This window comes from Urocampus carinirostris, chromosome 17 (assembly GCF_059441175.1).
Source record: "Urocampus carinirostris isolate Australia breed hairy pipefish chromosome 17, RoL_Ucar_1.0, whole genome shotgun sequence".
NCBI lineage: Eukaryota > Metazoa > Chordata > Actinopteri > Syngnathiformes > Syngnathidae > Urocampus > Urocampus carinirostris.
The window spans coordinates 4,119,025-4,144,636 of record NC_142365.1 but is presented as its reverse complement, the minus strand read 5'-3'; the positions used below and the strand labels follow the sequence as shown (position 1 = coordinate 4,144,636).

The 25,612-nt window shown below is 39.8% G+C and overlaps 1 protein-coding gene across 1 annotated transcript; it reads right to left on the bottom strand.

Moving 5' to 3' along the window:
- Positions 1-2,256: 2,256 nt before the first annotated feature.
- Positions 2,257-17,202, bottom strand: ppme1 (protein phosphatase methylesterase 1). Its single transcript, XM_088321285.1, has 14 exons — positions 16,839-17,202; positions 14,791-14,884; positions 14,563-14,655; positions 14,423-14,480; positions 14,256-14,307; positions 12,132-12,286; positions 10,354-10,444; positions 10,216-10,281; positions 10,032-10,155; positions 7,341-7,470; positions 7,211-7,255; positions 7,069-7,133; positions 5,735-5,802; positions 2,257-4,326 (listed from the first exon to the last, which is right to left on the bottom strand). Exons 1-14 carry the CDS (start codon positions 16,922-16,924, stop codon positions 4,323-4,325), a joined length of 1,131 nt encoding a protein of 376 aa, XP_088177411.1. The 5' UTR covers positions 16,925-17,202; the 3' UTR covers positions 2,257-4,322.
- Between the last annotated feature and the right edge of the window lie 8,410 nt (positions 17,203-25,612).

The following is a 25,612-nucleotide window of genomic DNA, read 5'->3' as shown; positions in this document are numbered from 1 at the left end:
GGCTCACAGCCTATATGTGTCCATCTGGACTGAGGGAGGGGGCGGGGGATGTCTAAAAAAATCAAGGATTTGGGACAAAAATATCACCAAGTACTGGGAAAAAGAGATTTATATCATAAAGTAGTGGTAAGAGTTAAGTGAGGGACCAACACAGTCAAATATCTATGAGGACATCTTCTGGATACACCCATCCATCCATTATCTGCACCGCTTATCCTCAGTAGGGTCACGGGGGTGCTGGAGCCCATCCCAGCTGTCTTAGGGCAGTGGGCAGGGGACACCCTCAACTGGTCGCTCACTTATTCACTCCTAGGGACAATTTGGACCGGCCAATTAACCTGACATGCATGTTTTTGGAATGTGGGAGGAGAGCAGAGTGCCCGGAGACAACCCACGCAAGCACGGGGAGAACATGCAAACTCCACACAGGAAGTTTCGATCTCATGACCTCATAACTGTGCCGCACATGCGCTAACCACTGCGTCAAAGTGCTGCCCATCTTCTGGATACACTTCAAAATCTCATCTCATCTCATTAGCTGCACCGCTTATCCTCAGTAGGATCGCGGGGGTGCTGGAGCCCATCCCAGCTATCTTCGGGCAGTGGGCAGGGGACACCCTCAACTGCTTGCCAGCCAGTCGGAAGACACACAGGGACAGACAATTCGCTCGCTCATTCACACCTAGGGACAATTTGGACCGGCCAATTAACCTGACATGCATGTTTTTGGAATGTGGGAAGAAACCCGAGTGCCGAAGGAAACCCACGCAAGCGCGGGGAGAACATGCAAACTCCACACAGGAAGTTTTAATCTCATGACCTCAGAACTGTGCCGCACACACTGTAACCACTGCATCGAAGTGCTGCCCATCTTCTGGATACACTTCAAAATCTCATCTCATCTCATTAGCTGCACCGCTTATCCTCAGTAGGGTCACGGGGGTGCTGGAGCCCACCCTAGCTATCTTCGGGCAGTGGGCAGGGGACACTGACATAATCTCCAACATCAACACTCCTGCATCAAATGATGTAGATGCGTATTTAAGTTATATACTATTTTATACACTGTTTTATCTTACATAAAGTCAAATATACTTGTTCTAAAATCTGACTTCATTGTTTGAGGGCAAACTCTGAGAGAAGGCGGTCGTAAAAATGCCTGTGCTTTGGAATGTGTCTTTGGTTTCCGTTTGTATCGATAACAAAGACTTATCACCTCGCCTGGGGGCAAGGGCAACGACCCATTACCCTTATCCCAATCCTTTGAAAGACGATTGGGATCATTGCATCAACACGGCGCGGACCAATCAGTCAGAGGCTTGGTCATGGGGCGTAAACATTCCATCGGCATGAATTATAACAGAGGAGCCCCCCGGACTCTCATTGTCCTATTTCACGATTGAAATTGTGAAATTGGCACTGACAGAGGCCTGATTTCTTCAATTATATGATTCGGCTAAATAAATTAATATGTGGACTATATGCGGCGCTTGGCTCAATAATTTCCCTGACTTTAGAAATATGCTCCAACTTTAAGGAATTAGACATGACACGTGAAGTGTATGAGGAGTCAGATTGCAGTTTAGTAGATGTTAAAACTTTACAGTATGTAAGGTAAGAAGCTCTTATAACAAGGGTCTCCAAACTTTTCAAAAAGTGGAAGGAGGGGTTGACAGACTATTCACCCTGGCATTTTTCAAATAGTCTTTAATAAATTCACCCTCTGTGAAAGGATAGCAGTGCTTGGCCATCAGCATCAAGACCTCGTAGCTCGCCTTTGAAGTGTATTCATTTGACTCGCAGTGTCTCCTGAAAAAGCGCTGCAGTGTTGTTAAAACAGCTTCCAGTTGCTTCACCTTTTCACAGCGGTTGTTTCTAGTTTGCTTTTCAGAATCAGAATGTTTGGTCGGGCAGTGCTTCTTGATATTTTAAAACATCTACTGTCTTTAGGGGGACAGTTAATTGTGATTTTTGAAAAAAAATACTCACATTTCCTTTTGTCCTGGAAGCGGCGGCCCGCTGACAAGGTTAAAACTTGAGATTGTATTAAGGTAAAGAAAGATACACACTCTAAGTAAGGTAATGATGTTGGGCTACCCAATAATACATGAAACTTTTGAATTTTGGAAGTAAATTAAGCATATAAACAGTCAACATGTCCCCATCTTAAATTAAAACATTTTAAATCTGCTTCCATTGAGTATACAGAAGTCTTCATAAAATACTACCCCCCCCCCCTCGTAAACAGACACAGAGTAGTTTCGATCCTCATTTTATTTCCTGAAAACCGACATCATTTTGTGTGCGTCCGATGCTGTTGTGCTATTCGAGCCATGGACAATATTTGCCGTTTACGATGCACTCTGCAAGAATTCGGAACACACAAAAACCACAGAGCTGAGCTGAAAATCACTATTTAAATCTATCTAAGCTTTAAATAGATGGAAATCATAAGTGATGTGGTACGCTTTAAACGATCCTTGCCTTGTTGGTTCACTGCAAACTAAGGGTATATTTGTGTGCAGGATGATGAATAATGATGAATAACGCATTAGCATGTTAGTCTTTACACAGTTCAGGTGTCTGAAACAAATGAAAGCGTTGCCACTCAGTGTGTCAAGACCAGAACGGAGACGGAACCCACTTGCGTTATGTTTCGTTGGAAAAAGGAATGGGCTGCACCCACGATCCGATGGCTGACCTTTGGCGGTATCGGGAACGGAAAACGGGTCAGTAGCCAGGACGGGAGAACAAAAACGTGGTCGGAAACAAGTCATAAGCCAGGAGAGGAGAGTAGACGTGGTCAGGATCAAAAAATAGGTCGAAGCCAAGGAACAGACGGGAGCAAAAACAGGTGGGAGTCAAGGTCGAAAAAGGCTTGCCTAAAGTAAACTGAGGTTCGCAGACAGACTGACAACAGGGAACAGAAAAGAGTGGGTTTAATTAGGGACAGGGAGCCAATCAGAGTCCGAGGCAGTTGGCACCAAAGGACCAGGCACAGGTGCTGCATATCGGTAATCATGACACAGTGCCGCAACTCGTTTTAGAGATTTTTGACTACCCAAGACCCCAAATTTAACAAATGAAAGCTCCTTTTACAAGGAAAAAAAAGGAATATTTCTGATAAATTACTATTTCCACAAATTTCGGACATGATCAACTCCACTTTTAAAAAACTTCTACACCAGTTTTGTCTTATTACATACCTTTTTCACTGTCGTCAAGACAAATTTGGTGTAAGTGACATTGAAATAAGTCTTATTTCAAAGATTTATCCAATATCTGCACCGCTTATCCTCAGTAGGGTCGCGGGGGTGCTGGAGCCCATCCCAGCCATCTTCGGGCAGTGGGCAGGGGACACCCTGAACTGGTTGCCAGCCAATCGCAGGGCACACAGGGACAGACAACTCACTAGGGACAATTTGGACCGGCCAATTAACCTGACATGCATGTTTTTGGATTGTGGGAGGAAACTGGAGTGCCCGGAGGAAACCCACGCAAGCACGGGGAGAACATGCAAACTCCACACCGCAGGGTTTGATCTCACGACCTCAGAACTGTGTTGCACACGCGCTAACCACTGCACCGCCGTGCTGCCCAGTTTTACCTCATCAAACCAGATTGGTCTCAATTCCAGTGAAAAGGTAAATGACATGAAAATACGTCTTTGAAATAAGAAAGAAATTAACTCACTTTGTGCCAAAGATTTAGTTTAACCACAATTCCCTATTTGACAAACTCCCATTTCCAAAGACGTCTTCAACATCATTTCCAAAATGTCAACATGACATCATCCATCAAGACCTTCAATCTCCACACACACTTTCTCCAGAAGTTCAATCATATATTTTCCTTGCGGTTGGATTTGAATAACTGTAGGCGCTGAATTAAACCAGGAAAACAAATAGTATATATGCAACAGATGGCGTGGAGATCCAATAATGAGGGCTTTAAACAGTGCAACGCTTTAAAGTTCCTTTCAAGGAGGGAAAAGCCGACAAAAACCAGCAAATGTTGATCTCGCTACGTGACGTATCGCTAAGTCGGAAACATTCCGAGGCACGCGTCTTCGTCTCCATTCAATCCGAGTTAATGTTTGCCTTTATCATTTCGTTTTACAGCAACGCGCAAAAACAATCAAAAAAACAGGAAAACTTGACACGATGAAGTCACAATGAAAAGAACATAAATGCTTTTGTCTTACAATAAATTAAGGCAAAGCTGAAAGCTACAAAACAAATACAATAGATAGTTTTTGCTTTGAATAACCTTTTTGAGCTGATATTGTAGGGTGAGGTTCGTGATTCTGCAACATTATTCCATTAACTGTAAAAAAAAGAAGAAGAAAAAAAAAATAAAATAAAAATCAGACAAATCAGGCATTAGAATAACCAAGTTCTCAAAAGGGATTTGAGCTACAGTGGCTTGCGAAACTATTTGGCCCCCTTGACATTTGTGAGCTTTTGCCACATTTCAGGCTTCAAACATCACGACATAAAACTGTTATTTCTTGTGAAGCATCAACAATAAGTGGGACACAATCATGAAGTGGAACACACTTTATTGGATACTGTCAACTTTTTGACCCCCCCCCCAAAAAAAGGTGGGTGTGCAAAATCATTCAGCCCCTTTACTTTTAGTGCAGATGTTCAGTGAGGATCTCTGAATGATTCAATGTTGATCTAATTGACTAACGATGATAGATGGAGTCCACCTGTGTGTAATCTGCACTGCGATAGTCTCAGAGGTCTGTTTAAAGCGCAGAGAGCATCATGAACGGGGAACACACCAGGCAGGTCCGAGATACCGTTGTGGAGAAGTTTAAAGCTGGATATGGATACAAAAAGATTTCTCAAGCTTTAAACATCCCAAGGCGCACTGTGCAAGCAATAATATTGAAATGGAAGCAGATCAGGCCGTCCCCCTAAGCTTTCAGCTCATAAAAGGAGAAAACAGATCAGAGATGCAGCCAAGAAGCCCATGATCACTCTGGATGAACGGCAGAGGTCAACAGATAAGGTGGGAGAATCTGTCCTTAGGACAACTATCAGTCGTATACTGCACAAATATGGCCTTCATGGAAGAGTGGCAAGAAGGAAGCCATTTCATAAGAAGTGTCGTTTAAAGTTTGCCACGAGCCACCTGGGAGACACACCAAACATGTGGAAGAAGGTGCTCTGGTCAGATGAGACCAAAATCGAACTTCCTACAACAATACGAAACGTTATGTTTGGGGTAAAGCTAGCACAGCTCATCACCCTCAACACACCATCTCCGCAGTCAAACATGGTGGTGGTAGCATCATGGTTTGGGCCTGCTTTTCTTCAGAAGGGACAGGGAAGATGGTTAAAAGTGATGGGAAGATGGATGGAGCCAAATACAGGAACATTCTGGAAGAAAACCTGTTGGAGTCGGAAAAAGACCTGAGACTGGGACGGAGCGAAAGGTGGCGCTACAAACTAAATGGGGCTGAATCATTTTGCACACCCACTTTTGCGTTTTTCATTTGTTAAAAAAGTTTCAAATATCCAATAAAGTGTGTTCCACTTCACGATCGTGTCCCACTTCTCGTTGATGCTTCACAAGAAATTAGTTTTATATCGTTATGTTTGAAGTCTGATATATGGCAAAAGGTCACAAATTTCAAGGGGGCCAAATAGTTTCGCAAGCTACTGTATGTCTTGTCCACACCAAAGTGTTGAATCTACACTTATTTTGAAGGCCTCTGACTTACCACATATATCCATCTTTAAAGTCTGTGAATTTGTGGCGGACCATGAAAGTGGCGAGAGCGTCTGCTACCTACAACAAGAAGACAAGACAACCATTACAATATCTGGAGAAGGGAGGCCTTGCTAGTAGATTTTCCCCCCTCCTTTTGTTCCTGCTTCTGCATGTTTTACCCTTGTGGGCTTCCGTACCTTCTAACCTCTATATTTTTTCCAGCTTGCTCCATCGATTTAGGACATTTGCCTCTGTATTAGCGTCCCCAAACAGCAGTTAGCATTAATGGCGCTTGTTGCGGACTCAACTGCTAGCATTCGTGCCTGCCTTAGCTGACCCGGCTACTAGCATTAGCAGCTAGCGTTAACTCGTGTCACAGACCGGAGTAGACGTGTATACATTTGCCTGCAATTCCCGCTGCTAGCATTAAGAGGGTTGTTGAGATAACATTAGCAGCCAGTATTAAGGAGGCTAGCATAAGGGCTATCTTCTTCATGCTTCTGTTAGCATTCTTTGTCTATTCCACTACTAGCATTAGCAGTTATTGTTGCATAAAAAAACAGTAACATTACCACCTAACGCCAACGACACCATCATCAGTGGCTAGCTTAATTTATGCATCTGTTAGCATTAGCAGACAGAGCCACAAGAGTTGGCCGGCTAGCAGTTTAATTTAGAGAAACATAGCGGTCAGGGTCACAAAGGCAGCCAATAGCATTTCCCAGTTAGCGTGGGCTAGCGTCAGCATGGATTCTCGTAAAAGTGTCTAGCTTTAGCTGCAATCCTACTAGCATTATTTTGTCTACTCCGCTGTTAGTATTCGCAGCTAGTGTTGCAGACTACTCAATTGTGCTACCGGATCTAAAATTGGGAATTGAGGAAAATAAGGTTATCCAAGGTAAATATTTAAAAAAATGTTTGGGATTTTACGTATCATTGTACTTGAAGGTGGTATCCGCAACTTGAAATTTTGCTACTCTCTGCTGCCATCCTCTGGCTTAAAGTCATGATCGCAGCCTCCGTCAGCTCATTCCTCAAGTACTGATATAAACTCTTCCTTTTTCCTCTTTTCGGGGGTTGGTTGGCATTTGCACTGTATTTGAAAGACGCAGTTTCTTACTTTTACCATTTCCAGGCTACATAAACAAAAAAACCTTAAAACCAGCATTAAATTCCTCGTTTTTTAGGACTTGTCCGCATGCTACTCTGGTGTTCTTAGGGGGCCCCCTGGTGGCCACCACGTTGGAGACCCACGGTTGAAAATAATACTTAATAAAATGTATGCATGGAAAATGTTGCCCAGCTCAAAAATCGAGGGATCTACAAAGTTCAATTCATTTGTACTTTTTCAGGTGCATCCTCATGAACTGCGTGACCACACTGAGGGAGGACCTGCATCTGAAACTTCCCTGCAAGAGGGGAAGAAGAAAACTAATCAAGCCAAGGTTGCTTTTTCTTCATCTTCCTTCATATCATGCTCATCAACCTTGCATCTGTCCTATGGTGAGGTCTTTATCCAGCCTGTCCACTCCTGCGTAGAGAAACACAGTTGAAAGGTAAAACATGACCTACGAGAAACTGAGTGGTGGGTGTGGCGGGGTTGATATCCTTCCTACCTGCGAGCAGGAGCAATTTTGGCACAGAGCAACTGAGAAAAAGTGACGACAGGCCTTTAAACCAGCCCTCCCAGTACTTTTCCGTCTTGGCCAAATCCACGCGCCACACGAAGACGCTTTCCTTTTTCGTCTGGGACCAAGCATATGGCGGGACACGAGTTAGCGTTTGAAGTCGAAATGAGCACAGAAATCGGGGCTGCGACAGTTAGGCGACAAAAGAAAAAATCCATAATAGAAAAAGTCGCCAATGAATTCCCTTGTCGACTATTGCCGCCATACACGTTTTATCATCTCTGCTGAGAGTCGCACATGGAAACAAAGATGAAGGAATGACGGTGTCAACATTAAGTATGTGCAACAGAACCTTTTAAGTTTCTGAGCATTTTAACCGAGATACCGTGAATAAAAAGACTACTTGTAAAGTATGCAAAGAGGACCTTGTGGGACACGGGAGTAGCTCGGTGACGCACAACCATTCAAAAGGCACGTCAGACAGTTGAATGAAACGGAGTCTGACTCGCCTCAGTAAAATTTAGTTAACTTTCAACAGTGTCTGAAACTCCTGACAAAAAGTTAGCGGACACCCAGGCAGACAACTCTGAAAAGTTGCCTGCCCAGTCATAAAGTTGCCTGCCCCATTTTTCACAACTTGAAACGCAATAAGACGACTCATTGCACTATTGAGGATTGATAATCAGAATATATGAAAGAACAACACTTTAAAATGAAGTTTATGATAAATCTACTTATAACATTAATTGCATGTATATGACATGGCTGTTTTCCATCTGCCATCAGTATGTACCTGTATTGACTCATCTTCATTCATGCAATGTTTGCTACAAGCCACGTGAACTCCTCTTTCCACGATGCTCTTAATGTACCTTTACATTTTGTAGCGTCATCAATTTTGTTAGCTTCTGTTGAATCTTTCTTCGGGGGCTGAGGTTTTGGCTTGATTCCTAACCACTTCTCCATTTTACTTGTGTTCTTTGTGCGTCTATATGCAAATGCACAACCTTATGAGGCTCGGGAATGTACGGAAGCAGGAAGTTATTCGATGCAGGCTTGTGATTGGCTGCCGAGTATGCAGATTGCCCAACGAACCGAAATTCCGAAATTTCCAAACCGAAAGAAGATTTCGAAATCGGAATAAAGCGAATAAAGCAAATGTTTGATTTTACAAAAACACTTTTTTTTCTTGAAAAAGTTGTCGGCCACCCGGGCGGAGAAGTTTTGTAAGTTGTACGCCTGCATAAAAGATGCACGCCCCGGGCGTCTGGGCAGACGTTTTTTCAGACACTGCTTTCAAGCCAATACGCTTTTGATGACATGCATTGTACATTTTATAAGCGTAGACTGTAATCCGCTTGAAAAGAGAGCTTGAGTGTCGTGTGCCATGGCAGTAGCCTGGTGACGCACAAACATTTAAAAAGCACTTCAGACAGTTAAATAAAACAAAGTCCGACTGAGCACGGTAAGATTCAAGTAGTCATGCAAACATAGTCAGAAGAACAAACGTCAGTTGTTAAAACGTTGAAAGCGAAACACGTCAGTTGTAAAAATCGCTTAATTTAAAACTATTGAGAAGTACTTTTGTTAGAGACTTTGCAGTTGACTACTGAATGTTACTTGAAGAATGCACATGATATTTCTTCATTGATCTCGCCTGTCAACACAACTTAATTACTGTTTTACTGCTGCTAATGAGTCTGTTCTTGGTTTACTGGATACAAAAATGTTGATTTTATGATTTAGAGGCTCTTGTTGGTGATAGAAATGAGTGGAGAGGTGTTGTGAAAGGATAGTGGGATGTTTGGACGCGTTCTGAGGGATGGGCAGGGCACCCGTATGATGCGGCAAGGGTAAACCAGCGAGAGCTGTCGGGCCCTGCTGTTGAACAGAAGAGTGTGTTGTGTCATGTCCGCTTTCTTGTGTCCCGTTTCATTTGGAGGGACGAAAGGATGACCGACTTAAGTGCCAAGGTGCCCAAATTGTTTGGGTGATTTGGGTATTTGGGTTGCCCAAACATTTTTGTGTGTGTTTTTTGCTACTTTTCTCCCTTTCTTATTTTCTTTGTTTTTGTACGTGCTTGTCTTGCTGTCGGTCAACCATTCTCGAGGGATATGACCAAAGTAGATAGAGAGGGGCACATCAATTATGTCTATTAAATGGACGGAGGTTTATTTATAGACTGATGTATCTCCTGACCGAGTACTGTGCCTTTATTTTTGTACGACTCCGCAGTATGTTCAGTATGAAATGAAAAGATCTGCATTTATATAGCGCTTTTCAAGTCAATGACTTCCCAAAGCGCTTTACAATGTGCTCCACATTTCCCAATAGCGGCCTTGCAGCCATGTAAGGCGCTAACCTGCTGATTGGGGGTAGTAGGGGTTCAGTGTCTTACCCAAGGACACTTCGACATGTAACACGGACGAGCCAGGATTCGAACTGGGATCCCTTGATCTCAAGACGAGCGCTCTACCTCCTGAGCAACAATAAAAACTATTTTTCACTGTACCCATTTTTATAGGGTTTATTATCATTTTCCCAATGATAAATTTAATGCTAAATTTCAGAAAACATGAGTCATTATCCAATCGTTTCAAAAGTAGGCGACGAGTCGAATATTAAATAAGTCGTCAGTTGCAGCCCCAACATAAATGCTGATGAACTTGTAATCATCACCTCATGGTCATCTTCTTTCATTCTCTTCTTATTGGACGTGTCCTCCCCGTCTTCCTCCTCCTCTTCGATGATGCCTTCACTGATGCCTTTGGAAAGCACGGGGCTCTTGGTGGGCTCCTCACATCTGTGGATAAGAGCGTTTCAGCGCTGGAGCTGGTCTTTGAGGGCGATCATTTTGCTTTACTTTTTTACTTGGCCTCCCATTGAAACCCGCGCCGACTCGATGCTTCGGATCTGGCCGCTCTTCACGCTGACACGGCAAAAGAATGGCGTGAGGAAAGCGGAGGACGGAGACGAGAACGCGACCAATAGGCGATCTCACCTCCATTCGATGGCGCTCTCCAATGATTTGAACATTTTGGGCCGACTTCTGAGGAAGTTCTGCATGCTGTTCAGGGCGTCCATTGCTGTGCCTGCGCCAGAGAGAAGATCTTAAGTCCAACCCGAATTTCGGTCCGGGTCTTGCCTTAAATGTCAATCATTATGTTTGGGTTGGGCCAGGCTTCTTTCTCACTGACTTAAAAAAATAAAATATATATATGATTATAAAAATGTATACTAAAATGATGAGTAGATACTAAACAAACAAAAAGAAAAACGCATTAAAAAAAAAACACTTTTCTTTATACTTTGGCTCTTGCTGACCATGAATGCGTTCAGGAGTTGAGGCCGTGAGTAGTTTTGGTTCACAGAAAAAAAGAGCTCGCCTCATCACAACACGTACAGTACCAAACACTTGAAATGTCAGTTCAAAGAACCTCCCTGTGTCTATTTCAAATCCATCAATGATTGATAATTGTCAGTTAATGTAACCTCTGCAGGCACAGAAATATATAAGATGTGAATATCTATAAAATCCTGGTTAATTTAGATGACATCCATTCTTTTATCTCAGTGAGGCAGGCCTCCAAATTTCCAGTTTAGTGTGGCATGAGAGACTGCAGGACGGGCGGCACCAGGCTGTATATGCCCAAGACACACCACAGGAAGTGGTTGAGGTATTCGTGAACGGTGATATGAAAACTACAACAGTTGAACTGGACCTAAATCACAATTTTGTCTTCAATATTGTTATAAAATACCGTAATTTCCGCACTATACGGCGCACCGTGTTATAAGGCACACCTTCAATGAATGATATATTTTAAAACTTTTTCCATACATAAGGCGCACCGCATTATAAGGCGCTACAGTAGAGGCTGTAGTTACGTTATGCAACCATTAGATGGTGCTGCGCTAAAGGGAATGTCAACAAAACAGTCAGATAGGTCAGTCAAACTTTATTAATAGATAACAAACAAGCTTTCCACAACTCCATTCACTCCCAAAATGAATAAACAGCTATTTTATTATTTTCTCTGAGGTAAAGCATTTTCGTGACCCATCTTTAACATCTTTGAACAACAGCAAGGCATAACATTTTACTTTTCCTCCATTTAGTCAACACGCAAAAAAACGTCTGATACTGTTATAGTAAATTAAACGTTAGTGCAATCGCAATATAGTGACACTCGTAATGTGCAAAAACAATAACAAGTGCAAAACAATAACAATAAAGCAATTACATAATAACATAATAACAGTAAAATGTAAAACGTAAACACACAAAAGAAAAACATAAAGCTCACTATCAGCTCCTCATCTACGAATCCCTCGAATCCTTCTTCTGCAGTGATCGAATTGACCAGCTCAGTGAATAGGGACGGAGCTGTGTGAAAAAAAGCCACCTGGTACCTTCACATAAATTTCTCTCAACCATTCACTTATCTTTTCTTCATCCATCCATCCATCCCTTCGAGTTAGCTTTGATGACTATGCCGGCTGGAAAGTTTTCTTTTGGCAAAGTTTTCCTCTTGAAAATAACCATGGGTGGAAGTTTCTGGCTATTAGCCTGGCAGGCGAGAACTATTGATCCATATATAAGGCGCACCGGATTATAAGGCGCATAGTCAGCTTTAAAAAAAAACTAAACAGATTTTCGGTGCGCCTTATGGTGCGGAAAATACGGTAATATGGATGCAAAAGAGATCGTACTGAAGGGAAAGCTTCGGTTTGAGATTAATAGAGAGATGAACGTAAAAAGAATTATTTGTGGCCTACCCTCCACCACGTCAATGACGCAGAGGCCAAGAAGCGAAGGAATATGATTGGCCGCGGCGGTGTGAACCGCGATGGCCCCGCCCATGCTGTGCCCGATGATCATAATCGGCGGTGGATTTTCTCCATAAAGAGCCTCCACGACTTTGCCAATGTCCCTTGGGGAAAAAGGAGGAAACAAGACCTTGTTATATTTTTGGGACATTGTTGAAATATTAAAATGTGTCACTGAATATATAGACACGGTTTTAGGAGTTTTCAACTATAACCTTTATATTATTTCAGTTATTTATGTCTCTTTAATTTACTAAGTGGTCATTAATGCACCTTATGATTATCCATTTCATTCTATGTAATTATTTACTTTGTTCTAGTCACTTGACGTCTCAATGTATCAATTTATCTAGTGGTTGTACAGTTTCAACATTGTTCCAAGTCAGGGGTCGGCAACCTATGAGGGGTTAACCAGTGGCACGCGAGCGCACGGCAAAATAATAATGATTATATCTTAAAAATGCGCATTTTAACCTGAAATTTAGACATTTTCGTTTGCGCGCTGTGTTATTTACAGAGCTCCGTGTTTTAACCCAGCCAACGAAACACACGCGCGCGATAAATGAAGGAATCATGACTGCTCCTCGGGCGAAAACATCTCGTTCTTTCCAGCCAGCGTGGACAAATGAATGAGGCTTTATGCAAAAAATGACCGTACTGTTTTGTGCATTATGCCTCGAGAGCGTTGTACCTCGCACAGCAAGTGTTAAACGTCGTTACGAGACGAAACATGGACATGAATTCAAGGATGAGTCTAACATGGTGGAGACATTAAAACGCGCTGTGTCCAGTAGGGTGGTCCTTAATGGGGGTCGAAATTTTTTTTTTTGAAATATTGGGCTCTGACCCCCCGCATATGTTCTTATATCGATAAAAACACACTGTGTGCAATTTTGAACAATTTGGATAATATTTAGAGGTAGCTCAACGACTTTGAAATTTCCAAAAATGGTAAAATTTTGGCAATTTTCGAGAAAAAACGGAAATCTTAACCCTATGTGTACGGCGTTTTAGAACATCCAATTTCAGTCCATTGCTTATAATTGTAACACAAGAAAAGTTACAAGTAACTTTGTACACTAGGTCTGATATAATGTGCGAAAAATCCTTATTTTTCATACCAAAATTTCAGAGGCCTTGAGCGACCTCTAAATATCCTTTGATTTTGATGAAACTTTGCCTAATTACGTTTTGTATATATTGGAACATATTCAAGGGGTCAGAGCATGAAATTTTAAAAGTCGAAAAATAAGGACCACCCTAGTGTCCAAGTACGGCAAACAAACATAGACCCCGAAGACCTTTGTCACTGCTAAAAACACCACCACTGAAGCAAGCTATCACATTGCTCACTGCATAGCAAAGCACAGAAACCCATTTACAGATGGCGAATACTTTTAAGAAGTGTGTGTGTGTGTGTTTGCGTGCGTGCCTTCTGCTTTGCTGCTGTTATTTCAAGTTTTGATATTTTCTGCAACATGATATCATTGAGGAACGGTATGGTAGCTGTCCATGGCGCTTGTTTTTTGATTGTCGTTCATTGTTAATGAAGAATGGTTGATTCTGGTTCATTCTTGTGGCAAAAAGTTGAAGTCATGGATGGCTACAGGCCTTTCCACTTGTTGTTGACATTCTTTTTTTAGTTGATTGATGAACAAGAATAGTGGAAGATAAATTGGTCAGTTATACCATTAAAATGTATATCCATTTTGTGTATTTGGACAGGTGTAAAATGACAGCTCTGTTGGATATTAAAATGTTTTGAGAGTCATTAATCTTTGTGTGGTACACTGATTTACAAGGCAATTTGAAAGTGGAACTCCACACCAAAAAGGTTGCTGACCCCTGTTCTAAGTGGTGTTCTGATCTACTATTGATGGGGGCTTGCCATGAGTTTTATCAGAGCACCTTCAGAAGAGGTGTCAAACTCATTTTAGCTCAGGAACTACATACTAGAAAAAACACACGGAGGAAGAAAAGTCTGTCCTCATTCAATATATAGTCAGAATCTGACAGATTTTACAACTGTCCCAGGATTGATATTGTCCCTTTTCCACCCACTCTCAAACTTACTTGGCCATTGTGTCCGCAGAGAGATCTTCAGAATTCCTCACCTTGGAGTCTCCTACAGTAGACACCAGAAATACACATACAATTGAAAGATTGTAATAATTGAAATCAAATTGACAGTGTGATTGGTGCGGAGATAATGAGCTCCGATTATAGTACAAGCAGCTCACCGTGAGCTCGAAGGTCCATCGCCACCACCCTGCAGTTGATCCTGCTGTAAATGACCGACTATAAAACAAGTCAATGGTATTTTAAACACAGATTTAACAGTAGTTAACCATGCATTAATAGTAAAAGGGATGACGCTCACAGTGAAAACGGCCCAGGAGAGAGCAGAGTGTCCTCCTCCGTGGAGCAGGAGCAGCACAGGACCGTGAGCTCCACTGCAGTAAACTCTGAAAACGTTCCATGTAGTCAAAGAAATAATGAATATGGAGAAACACTGGCCTCGAATGAAAGATTACGGCGAGTGTCGGACTAAAACACTTTCAGGTTTATTGCTTTGGAGTTAAAAACACACAAACACTGTGAAAGATATGTCTTTGCAGTTTTCGTTTTCCACTTCTACCTCTTCCATCGTTTCAAAATACTGACTCCAGGACAGCGGGCTGAAATCTCTCCTCCGTCCGGGCCTTGATGAAAAAGACAACGCTGTATGAATGATGTGTCAAAGTTTTGGATGGAAATAGTAAACTCCCTTTCAAAATGGAGCAAACGTTTCTCTCAATGGGTTCATTTCAAACCACGGTACAGAGTACAAATTGCACAGAATTGTAGTGCACCAGTAAAATAAATTGAACCAATAAAAACCATGTATTTGTGCAATATAACAAGTTAAAAGAACTGTGTTTTTGTAACTTTTTAAGTCTCCAGTAATTAAGTATAGCCACCTTTTTATGACTGAAAGTTATGAAAACAAGTATAGTTTCAACCCTTTGCCGTTGTACACTAGAGGAAAAAAATATAAAAAAGTTTTAACTCATTTATTCTACTTGGCAGATAAAATGTTACAATTTTCACAGATTTACTTTTATGATGTAATGTGATCAAACAGCAGCATTTTGTACTCGCTGAAGGCTCTTGATTTTGGACTTCGGGAGACCGGAGAGTATGGCATTACAGTAATCGAGACTGGAGGTAACAAACGTCTATAGTGGTATTTTTGTATTATTTCTATAGTAGTGATTTGTTGTGTTTTTGTAGTATTGCTGTCGTGGCATTTCTGCATTATTACTGAAGTTGTATTTTTGAGTATATTTATTTTCAATAGTAGTATTTATGTAGTAGTAACTTTATAGTATTTCCGTAGTGCTATTTTTGTCCTATTTCTGTGGTATTTTTTTCCTTTTCAAAATCAAAACAATATAATATATTGGGTCTGTGGTTTAAGTGCAGCATTTGATACTTGATATGTTTTGTAGTAATCTTATAACATTTCTGTAGCGTAATTTTTGTAGTGAACTAACAAAAGGATAAAGGGGACAAAATGGACGCAAAAGAAAAATCAAAACTGTTTTTTATTAGGATTACTTTATCTAGTATTACATATGCATATATGTATTTCTCTTTTTTCATTATATTCTTCCCAGTTTTGTTCGGCGGGCCGTATTACACGCTATTAAGATCCCGCTTTAAACATTTTGTTGATATTTGGTTTAATTTATTCAATTTAGTCTTGTCTTACTTCATTAAAAAACAATATTTCCTAAAATAAACAAATGATATGCCACTTTACATAATGATTTAAATTTCGTCATAGCGATTGACTTGAATATTTACGAAAACAACATTATATAATGCCTGTTACAATGCATAATTTGGCTAGTTTACTTAATTCATCCTTTTCTTAACGTTTTACTAAGGAATAATCTGATCAAATGCCGCTAACAATGAAAATAATACAAAACGTTTTCACAACGTAGGTGAAAGGGAAGTGCTGTAACTTTGGAACTACACTACTTTATAAGATATATTATAAATCTATTATATTGTATTATCTGTTATTGCAAAATCCATTGCAGCCTGGTCATCCTGAGCTCATGTGTGGTCCCTTCATTTTCCTCATGTTCAGGTTTTTGAGTTTTTCCTTGCCCTCATGTTGGTTCCAGATCAGTGGATGGTGTCATAATAGTCTGTGGTTTGCAATAGTCTGTGCAGCCCTTTGAGACTCTTTGTGATTAAGGGCTATACAAATGAACATGACTTGACTATAAATCTGGGGTTAGCAACGTACGCCAGTGATGGGCCATTGTGAATTTCTAGGAAGTGTGAAATCAAACTGCCATGAGGAATGACTGATGTGATTAGAGGTTTCATATACGCGATCATATTTTCCAAACTATTTTAATATCAAGCTAAATCCCTCAGTGTTCTTACACAAGGAATTTCCTTTAGTGGTCGAATGAACCTATTTTAACTACAATTCTAGTATTAACAACATGTTAATAACATGATAAGCTTTCATCTTAAAACATGTCAGTGTCTCCTGTTATAACGACGAGCAAACCAAACGAATTAACGCAAGTGAAGTGAACATTTAAAAGAGTTCCTGGCTATTTAATTCTAATGTGACACGAATTGACTCACCCCATCTTCATTTTGGAACCGGACTGCAAGCCAGCCGGCATTGGGGGTCTGGAAGCGAGCAGGTTTAAATGCAACCGTTTCTCCATGATTCGGGAAGAGGGTCGCTGTCAGGAAAACTCTGATGTGAAATGGACACAGTCGCGCTGCATAGATTTCTCGCACACTCGCAGATATGCTAGGTAGACATGACAGACGCAAGTGACACCTGCTAACTATCTGATGCTACATTTGTACCACTGGCTAAAGGCTAGCTAGCTAAAAGGATACCCTCTTTTTTTTCTCTGACGTCATATCCGTCTTATTTTTTTTTAATAATTATGATGTCGTGTCGTCCCCTTGTGTCCGTCTTTTTTTTAAAAAAACCAAATGATTTTTTTTTTTTAAAAAGCACTAAACAAATGATACAAAATAGCTCATTTAAATATAATGACTGGTCCTGCTAACTGTGTACAACTACCTATAGGCTAGTAGGATACCCTTCTCTTTCTCTTACGTCATATCCGCTTTTTTCTTTTTCTTTCTTTCTTAAATAACCAAATAATTTCATTCATTTTTTTTTAAATTCACACAAATTATACAAATTCACTCATTTAAAAATAGTGACTGGCACCTGCTAACTGTCTGATGCTACATTTGTACAACTACCTATAGGCCGCTAGTAGGATATCCTGCTCTTTCTCTTTACGTCATATCCGCTTTTTTTTCCTCTCTCTTGTTTTTTTAAATAACCAAAAGATTTAACTCTAATAATAAAAAAAATACAAATGATAGAAAATAACTCATTTAAAAATAGTGACTGGAACCTGCTAACGGTCTAAAGTCAAATTTCTACCATTAACTAAAGGCTAGTGGAATACCCTTGTTTTCTCTTACGTCATATCCTCTTTTTTGTTTATAGTTCCGATTTTGTGTCGTACCCGAGTGTCCATCTTTTAAATAATCAAACGATTTAATTCTAATTTAAAACAAACAACACACAAATTATCAAAATTAACTCATTTCAAAATATTGTCTGGCACCTGCTAACTGCCTGATGCTACATTTGTACCACTACCGATAGGCTAGTCCCTCTTCCTTTTTACGTCATATCCGCTTTCTTCTTTTTATCATTCTAATGTTTTGTCGTCCCCTAGTGTCCATATTTTTCAAGGACCACATCATTTAATTCTATTTTTATCTAAATCTGCCCAAATAACGCATTCAAAAAAATAACTGACTCTGGCTAACTGTCCGATGCTATATTTGTACAACAGGCTAAAGATCACAGATATGTACGGATTAGATATATCAGCGCGCCATGGCAGCCGGCTAACTAGCGTGCCTACGGGGCGGCCACATTGGTCGGGTCAAAATCCCCGTTAAGGCAATAGGTGTAAATTGAAAATAAATCATAACGTCAAGTGCTGTTAATTCGGAAAATTAAGTTTTTTTTGGTTTGAACAAATTTATTGACACTATTAACAGAAAACAATCATGACAATCTCAACAGCAATTAAGCACATTCACAATATTATATTTCAACATGACGTTTTTAACAGCAAACACAATGTGAGGTTTGAACAACCCTTCTCGAAAATCTTAATAGCAATCAAGCATATTCACAATTTCATTATATAACATCTTTGTAAGAAAACAAGAGTTTTTTTCAGTTTTTCCTTGCCCTCATGTTGGTTCCAGATCAGGGGATAATGTAATAATAGTCTGAAAAATAGTCTGTGTAATAACCTGTGCAGCCATTTGAGATTCTTTGTGATTAAGGGGTTATACAAATAAAAATGACTTGACTTGATGAGAGGTAGAGAAAGTGATAGAGAAAGAAAGAAAAAAGAAGGAGCGAAGGAAAGAAAAAATGGAAGAAAGACAGAAAGAAAGAAGAAAGAAAGACTGAAAGAAAAGAATAGAAAAAAGAAAGAGAAAGGGTGAGAGAGAAAAAGTGAGAAAGAAAAATGAAAGATGGAAAAAAAAGAAACAAAATGAGACGGGGAGAAAGAAAGAAAAAAAGAACAATTAAGTGCGTAAGAAAGATTAGATGTGCCCATACAGTAAGACAACTCCTAGGTATTATTCTTGCAGCAATGCCATATTCCCATGCATATCCTACACCATCTTTGTTTTCATTTAAAAGCCTGAAATTCGATACGATTCCTTGACTTTCTTTCATTGCATTGACAGAAAAGTAGGTTAAGGGTGGATTTTATTGTTAAACTGCTGTATGGGAAGACATTTGACCAGGCAGCAACATCAGAACCACAATAAAGAAATTGTCTGACACTGTCGAGGTCTTCGTGGTTCCATCATAGATAAAATACAATTGGCGAGGTCGGGTTTATTTTAAATGATGTAAAAAAGAAGACATTATTCAATCCGATGATGAAACATATTTAGTATAGGAAAACAATAACGGAATAAGGATAATTAAAAAAAATACTATTTTAGAATTTTACTATACTCATGACAATCATAACACTAATCAAAGGGGGAAATCACAGGGGACGCTAGCATTTCCCTAGGCAGCAGACAGAGGAACGTAAAAGACTCATCAACACAGCCCAGAAAATCAGCGGCTGCTTTATGCCAAGTGAAGAGGACATTGCCGTTAAAACCTGATGCCCTCTGGCAGACGCTACAGGTCCCTTAAGGTTAAGACGTAACAGGCTCAGAGACAGTTTCTTCCCCAGAGCCATCACCACCTTAGTCAATTCGTTCTATTCTATTGTCGTCTATCCTAGTCTATTCTATTTGCAAATGAAATGAAATGTTCTGCATTTATACAGCGCTTTTCAAGTCAATGACTTCCCAAAGCGCTTTACAATGTGCTCCACATTTCCCAATAGCGGCCTCGCAGCCATGTAAGACGCTAACCTGCTTATTGGGGGTATTGGGGATTCAGTGTCTTACCCAAGGACACTTCGCCGGGATTCGAACTGGGATCCCTTAATCCTAAAACGATCGCTCTACCTCCTGAGCTACTGCCGCCCCAAGTGCATTATTCTATTCCATTCACATTACTCTATATTCTATTCTATTGTAGTCTATTATATTATATTCTATCATAGTTTATTCAATCCTATTCAATTTACCCTATCCTAGTCTAATCAATTCTATTCTATTCCAGTCTATCCTATTTACATTATCCTATTCTAGTCTATCCTAGTCTATTCTATTTACATTATCCTATTCTATTCTATTTACATTATTCTCTTTTCTTTTTTTTCTCTTCTATTCTATTCTAGTCTATCCTAGTCTAATCTATTTACATTATCCTAGTATATCCTATTCTATTTACATTATCCTATTCAATTCAATTCTAGTCTATTCTATTTACATTATCCCGTCCTATCCTATTCAATTCTCTTCTATTCTATTCTATTTACATTATCCTATTCTATTCTACTCTATTCTATTTACTCTATCCTAGTCTATTCAATTCTATTCCATTGTATTCCCTTCTATTCTATTCTATTTTCCTTACTCTGTTCTATTCTATCCTATTTATTCTATTATATCCTATTTACTCTATTCTATTCTGTTTACTCTATTCTCATCCATCCTATCCTTTCCTATTTGCTCTCTTCTCTTCGATTCAAGTGTTGTCTATTCTATTCTTTTCTATTCCAGTCTACACTGTTAAAACATGATTTGGAGATAATGTCTTAGGAGTATTCCTTCCTCCGGCCCGATACAATAAGAGAAGAGATCTCTATCGACGTCCGAGTGAGCCATAAAGCCCGTTTCTGTTCTCTACTAAGGTTGACATTGGAAAGGGCCTGTTTCTATTCATAGCGGCTGTGCTCGATGGCCGCTCCCACGCACGCTCGCCGGCATTCGGAGTGCAGACGAGCGCGGGGGGAAAGCGGGCTGCCCGCTCGGGTTTCCACTCGCGGGGCCCGGGTTCGAGGTCACCGGGATCCGGTCGTGAGGTGTTAACGCGCCCGCCTGCCGTTCTCTCCGATTGCCGGGGAAGTCAAGAGCTTCCTGTTAGATAACGAACTAGGGGAAAGTGCATAGCCTGCCTCAACTTTACTTCTGAAATACTTCCACAGAAATACTACAAAAATACCAATACAGTAATACTATAATGCAAATATTTTACTACAGAAATGTAACAAAAATATTACAGAAATACAAGAATACTTTTATGGAAATACGTCTAAAATACTTCTACAGAAATACTACAAAAAATAACAATAAAATAATACTAGAATAAAAATATACTACTACAGAAATACAACAAAAAAACGACTATAAGAATACTTCTAAGGTACTTCTACAGAAATACTACAAAAATACCAATACAGTAATACTATAATGGAAATATATTACTACAGAAATGTAACAAAAATATTACAGAAATACAACAAGAATACTTTTATGGAAATATTTCTAAAATACTTCTTCAGAAATACTATAAAAATAACAATAAAATAATACTAGAATACAAATATACTACTACAGAAAAACAACAAGAAAACTACTATAAGAATACTTCTAAAATACTTCTACAGAAATACTACAAAAAATAACAATAGAATAATACTATAATATCAATATACTTCTACAGAAATAGAACAAAATACTACAGAAATACAACAAGAAAACTACTATGAGAATACATGTAAAATACTTCTACGGAAATAATACAAAAATACCAACAAAATAATACTATAATACAAATATACCACTACAGAAATATAACCAAAAACTACAGACATACAACAAGAAAACTACTTTGAGAATACTTCTAAAATACTTCTACAGAAATACTACTAAAAACATAACAGTAATACAATAATACAAAAATACTACTACAGAACCATTCCAACAAAAATAGTACAAAAAACCTTTACGTAATCTTACAAAATAATACAGAAATACTATGAAAATACTAATAGTGAAATACTGCAGTAATACTACAGAAAATACTACAAAAATACTATGATTGAAAAACCTGAAAAAATACTACTACATTACAGTAATACTATAGAACAAAAATACTACAAAAATACTACTACAATGAAATGACAAGAACAGTACTATGAAAATACTTGTACGGAAATAATACCGCAACAGTAATACTATGATTAAAAATATTCCAAATATATTATTATTAGCTAAATATTATGACTTATGATATACGTTTAGCAAATCTGGCCCGCATTCTGAAAAGTTTGGACACCCGTGGTCTAACGGAGAAGATTTGACTCGTCCCCTGCAGCGGTTCGATTCCCAACGCATCTAGTGTTAGTCATTGCATACTTTTTTATTTTTGGTGCAACACGAAACCTTTACTTATAGTGTGGTGCGCCTTATAGTGCGGAAAATACAGTCTATTTTGATGGAAAAAGGCCGATAGTCTTGGTCTTGAGTTGCCCCCCCTTTTTAAGCAGTGACGTAAGAGGGACCCTAAAAAAGCCTGGGAAAGTCACATGACCCGTCCTTCACATCGGGGACGAGGACATGGCACGGTTACGTAATCTCTTGTCGAGTCACGGAACTCCCGATCGGTTATTTTAAGATGTTCTCGCTTCTCTGGCACGTTTGTCAAAGTCAAGGCCGGCGGGCCGCATTCGGCCCCGAGAAGCTGTTTTCTGGCCCCTGAGACGATCTCGGGAATTGTCGCGTATTTGTTTTCACTCCGTTTGAAAAACTCGGGTGCCGTGGAATACTCTGCATTCTGAGGTCCGATCTGCAACCTTAATGGGATATTGTAAAGCTTAGGAATGATTTGGACCTCATACTCCTGTCTTCTTGTCCCCGAGGGAGAAGGATGAGCCTGGTGGTTGCACGGTTCATGCGTTTTGGGCAGAGGTGGGTAGAGTAGCCCAAAATTTTACTCGAGTAAAAGAACCAACACTTCAGGATAATAATATTACTCACGTTGAAGTAAAAGAAAGAATAAAAGAAAGAAAATGTGAGAAAGAGAAGGTGAGAGAGAAAGTGAGAAATAAAGAAAATGTGAGAAAGAAAAAGTGAGAGAGAGAGAGAGAAAGTGAGAGAAAGAAAGGAAAAAATAAAGAAAGAAATTGTGATAGAAAAAAGGAAAAGACTGAAGACAGAAAGAAAGAAGAAACAAAGAAAGACTGAAAAAAGAATAAAAGAAAAAGAAAGTGTGAGAGAGAGAAAGTGAGAAAGAAAGAAAAATGAAAGAAAAAAGAAAGAAAATGAGAGGGAGGGGAAGTGAAAGAAAGAAAAAAAAGAAAGCAATACAGAAAGAAAAAAGGAAAGAAATAAAGAATGAAGACAGAGAGAAAGAAGAAAGAAAGACTGAAAAAAAAGAATAAAAGAAAGAAAATGTGAGAAAGAGAAGGTGAGAGAGGAAGTGAGAAATAAAGAAAATGTGAGAAAGAAAAAGTGAGTGAGAGAGAGAGAGAGAGTGAGAGAAAGAAAGGAAAAAATAAAGAAATTGTGATAGAAAAAAGGAAAAGACTCAAGACAGAAAGAAAGAAGAAACAAAGAAAGACTGAAAAAAGAATAAAAGAAAAAGAAAGTGTGAGAGAGAGAAAGTGAGAAAGAAAGAAAAATGAAAGAAAAAAGAAAGAAAATGAGAGGGAGGGGAAGTGAAAGAAAGAAAAAAAAGAAAGAAATACAGAAAGAAAAAAGGAAAGAAATAAAGAATGAAGACAGAGAGAAAGAAGAAAGAAAGACTGAAAAAAAAAGAATAAAAGAAAGAAAGAGAAAGAAAAAGTGAGAAAGTGAGAAAGAAAAATGAAAGAAAATGAGAGGGAGAGAAAGTGAGAGAAAGAAAGAAATAGAAAAAGACAGAAAGAAAAAAAAGAATGAAGAAAGACCAAAATAAAGAAAGGCTGAAAAAAAGTACAAGAGAAAGAAATGTGAAAAAGAAAAATGAGTAAGAAAAATGAATGAAAAATAAAAAGAAAGAAAATGAGAGGGAGAGAAAGTGAGAGCGAAAGAAAGAAAAAAGAAAGAAAAAGGGAAAGAAAGAATGAAGAAAGAAGAAAAAAGAAAGACGTTTTTGCTCTCTCCCTCTCTCTCTTTATCTCTCTCACTTTCTTTCTTTCTCTCTCTCTCTCTCTCTCGTACTTTTCTTTCTTTTTTTGTTTCTTTCTCATTGTCCCCTTTCTCTCTTTTTTCCCCTCATTCCTCTCTTCCTCTCACTCTTTCTTTCTACCTCCAATGATCAACCCGGTCATACCATGAAAACAACATAGTATAATTTCTTATAAACTTTGTGGCTTTTACGCTAACAAGTAGCAAAAAGCAACCCGACGCTCCAAAAATCTTGCGGACCCCCCTCGCAATAGAATGACAAAGAACAGCTCTTTGACGGTCACCCGCTCCTGGTCACATCCAAGAGTCCTTCCTTTTCCTCTTTGAGCAGGGGTGTCAAACATGCGGCCCGGGGGCCAGATCAGGCCCGCTAAGGGATTGAATCCGGCCCGCGAGACAACGCTCAGAGAAGCGCAAGAGAAAAACGAGCTGCAGGTCTAAATATGTCCACTTGATGTTGCCAAAGCCAGGTGCCTCTCACAAAGACGGTGTACTTGTATTTCTTCTCTCTCTCTCTCTCTCTCTCTCTCTCTCTCTCTCTCTCTCTCTCTCTTTCTCTCTTTCTCTTCCTCCCTTTTTCTCTCACTCTCTGTGTCTCTCTCTTTCACTTTCTGTGTCTCTCTCTCTTTCTTTGTTTCTCTTTGTCTCTTTTTCTCTCTGTGTCTTTTTACCTTCTTTTGCTCTCTCTTCCATTTTTCCTTTTCTCTCTTTCGCTCTCGCCTGCTTTCCTCTTCTCTCCTTCTCTCCTTCTCTTTTCCCTCCTTCCCCCTTTCTCTCTTTCTATTTCTCTTTGGATATCATTCTTTCTCTCTATTTCTTTCCCCCTCTCTCACTATTTGTCTTTATATCTTTTTTGTTTCTCACATTCTCTCCCCCTTTCTCTTCTCTCACTCTCTCTTTCTCCCTTCCTCTCTTTCATTGTCACACCCTCTCTCTTTTCTCTCCTTCGCTTTGTCTTATTTCTTTTTCTCTTTTTTTCTTTCTCTTGAATCTACTAGTCCGGCCCCCGAGAGAATGTTTGTTCTATCGTGTGGCCCCCGAGGTAAAATGAGTTTGACACCCCTGTCTTTGAGGCTTCCAAAGTGGAGATCAACAAGTGCCGGAGTGTCCTGCTAGCGTGCGCCTCTCGCACAGGAAAACACGAGACTCGCATGACAGGTGGGCTCCACGCGTCACGCGGCCCGTTAAGGCGGTTCGGGGGGAGGGGAGAGGAGAGGGAGGAATTTGAGTCCCGTATATATATTCGGCGGCTCGGCGGCGGGAAAAACAGAGGAGCGCAACCCGGGCATCACCTCGAGGATTTTTCTTGGATCGCTTTGGAGCTTCGCGTTCAAAAAGGTAACGGACGAATTCGAATAACTGGAGAAGAGCCGGATTCGATCCGGATTCATCGTTTACACTGGGCGTGGATCGTTTAAATCGGGTTTCTTAGACGCACGGGTGTCCAAGCTGCGGCCCGGGTGCCACCTGAGGCTTTTCTACCATTGTTTCAGCGAGCCGCATCGTTTACTAAAAATCGTATTTACTCCTGAAATATGTTTTGTATACTGTAGAGTTAGGGTCACCGACGTGATGTCCGCAAGCACCAGTGATGGATCTTTGTGATTTTCTAGGAAATTTCATTTCGAAGTGGTTGACTGAGCCTCATTTAACCCTTTTCGTAATAGTTGCACCCTGGGGATAACATAATAATAACACAGTAACAACACAGAGACGGCTCTACTTACGAATGAGGTTCCCGACAATCGTTTGTAACTTGAATTTGT

What these genes read in the sequence shown, in the direction of transcription:
- ppme1 (XM_088321285.1), bottom strand. Translation starts at nt 16,924, where the DNA reads ATGGAGAAACGGTTGCATTTAAACCTGCTCGCTTCCAGACCCCCAATG. An exon ending in AAAACGAAAACTGCAAAGAC is followed by an intron (nt 14,656 to 14,790) that starts ATATCTTTCACA and finishes ACTACATGGAAC; the next exon opens with GTTTTCAGAGTTTACTGCAG. An exon ending in TGAAAGAAGATGACCATGAG is followed by an intron (nt 7,471 to 10,031) that starts GTGATGATTACA and finishes GCTTGGTCCCAG; the next exon opens with ACGAAAAAGGAAAGCGTCTT.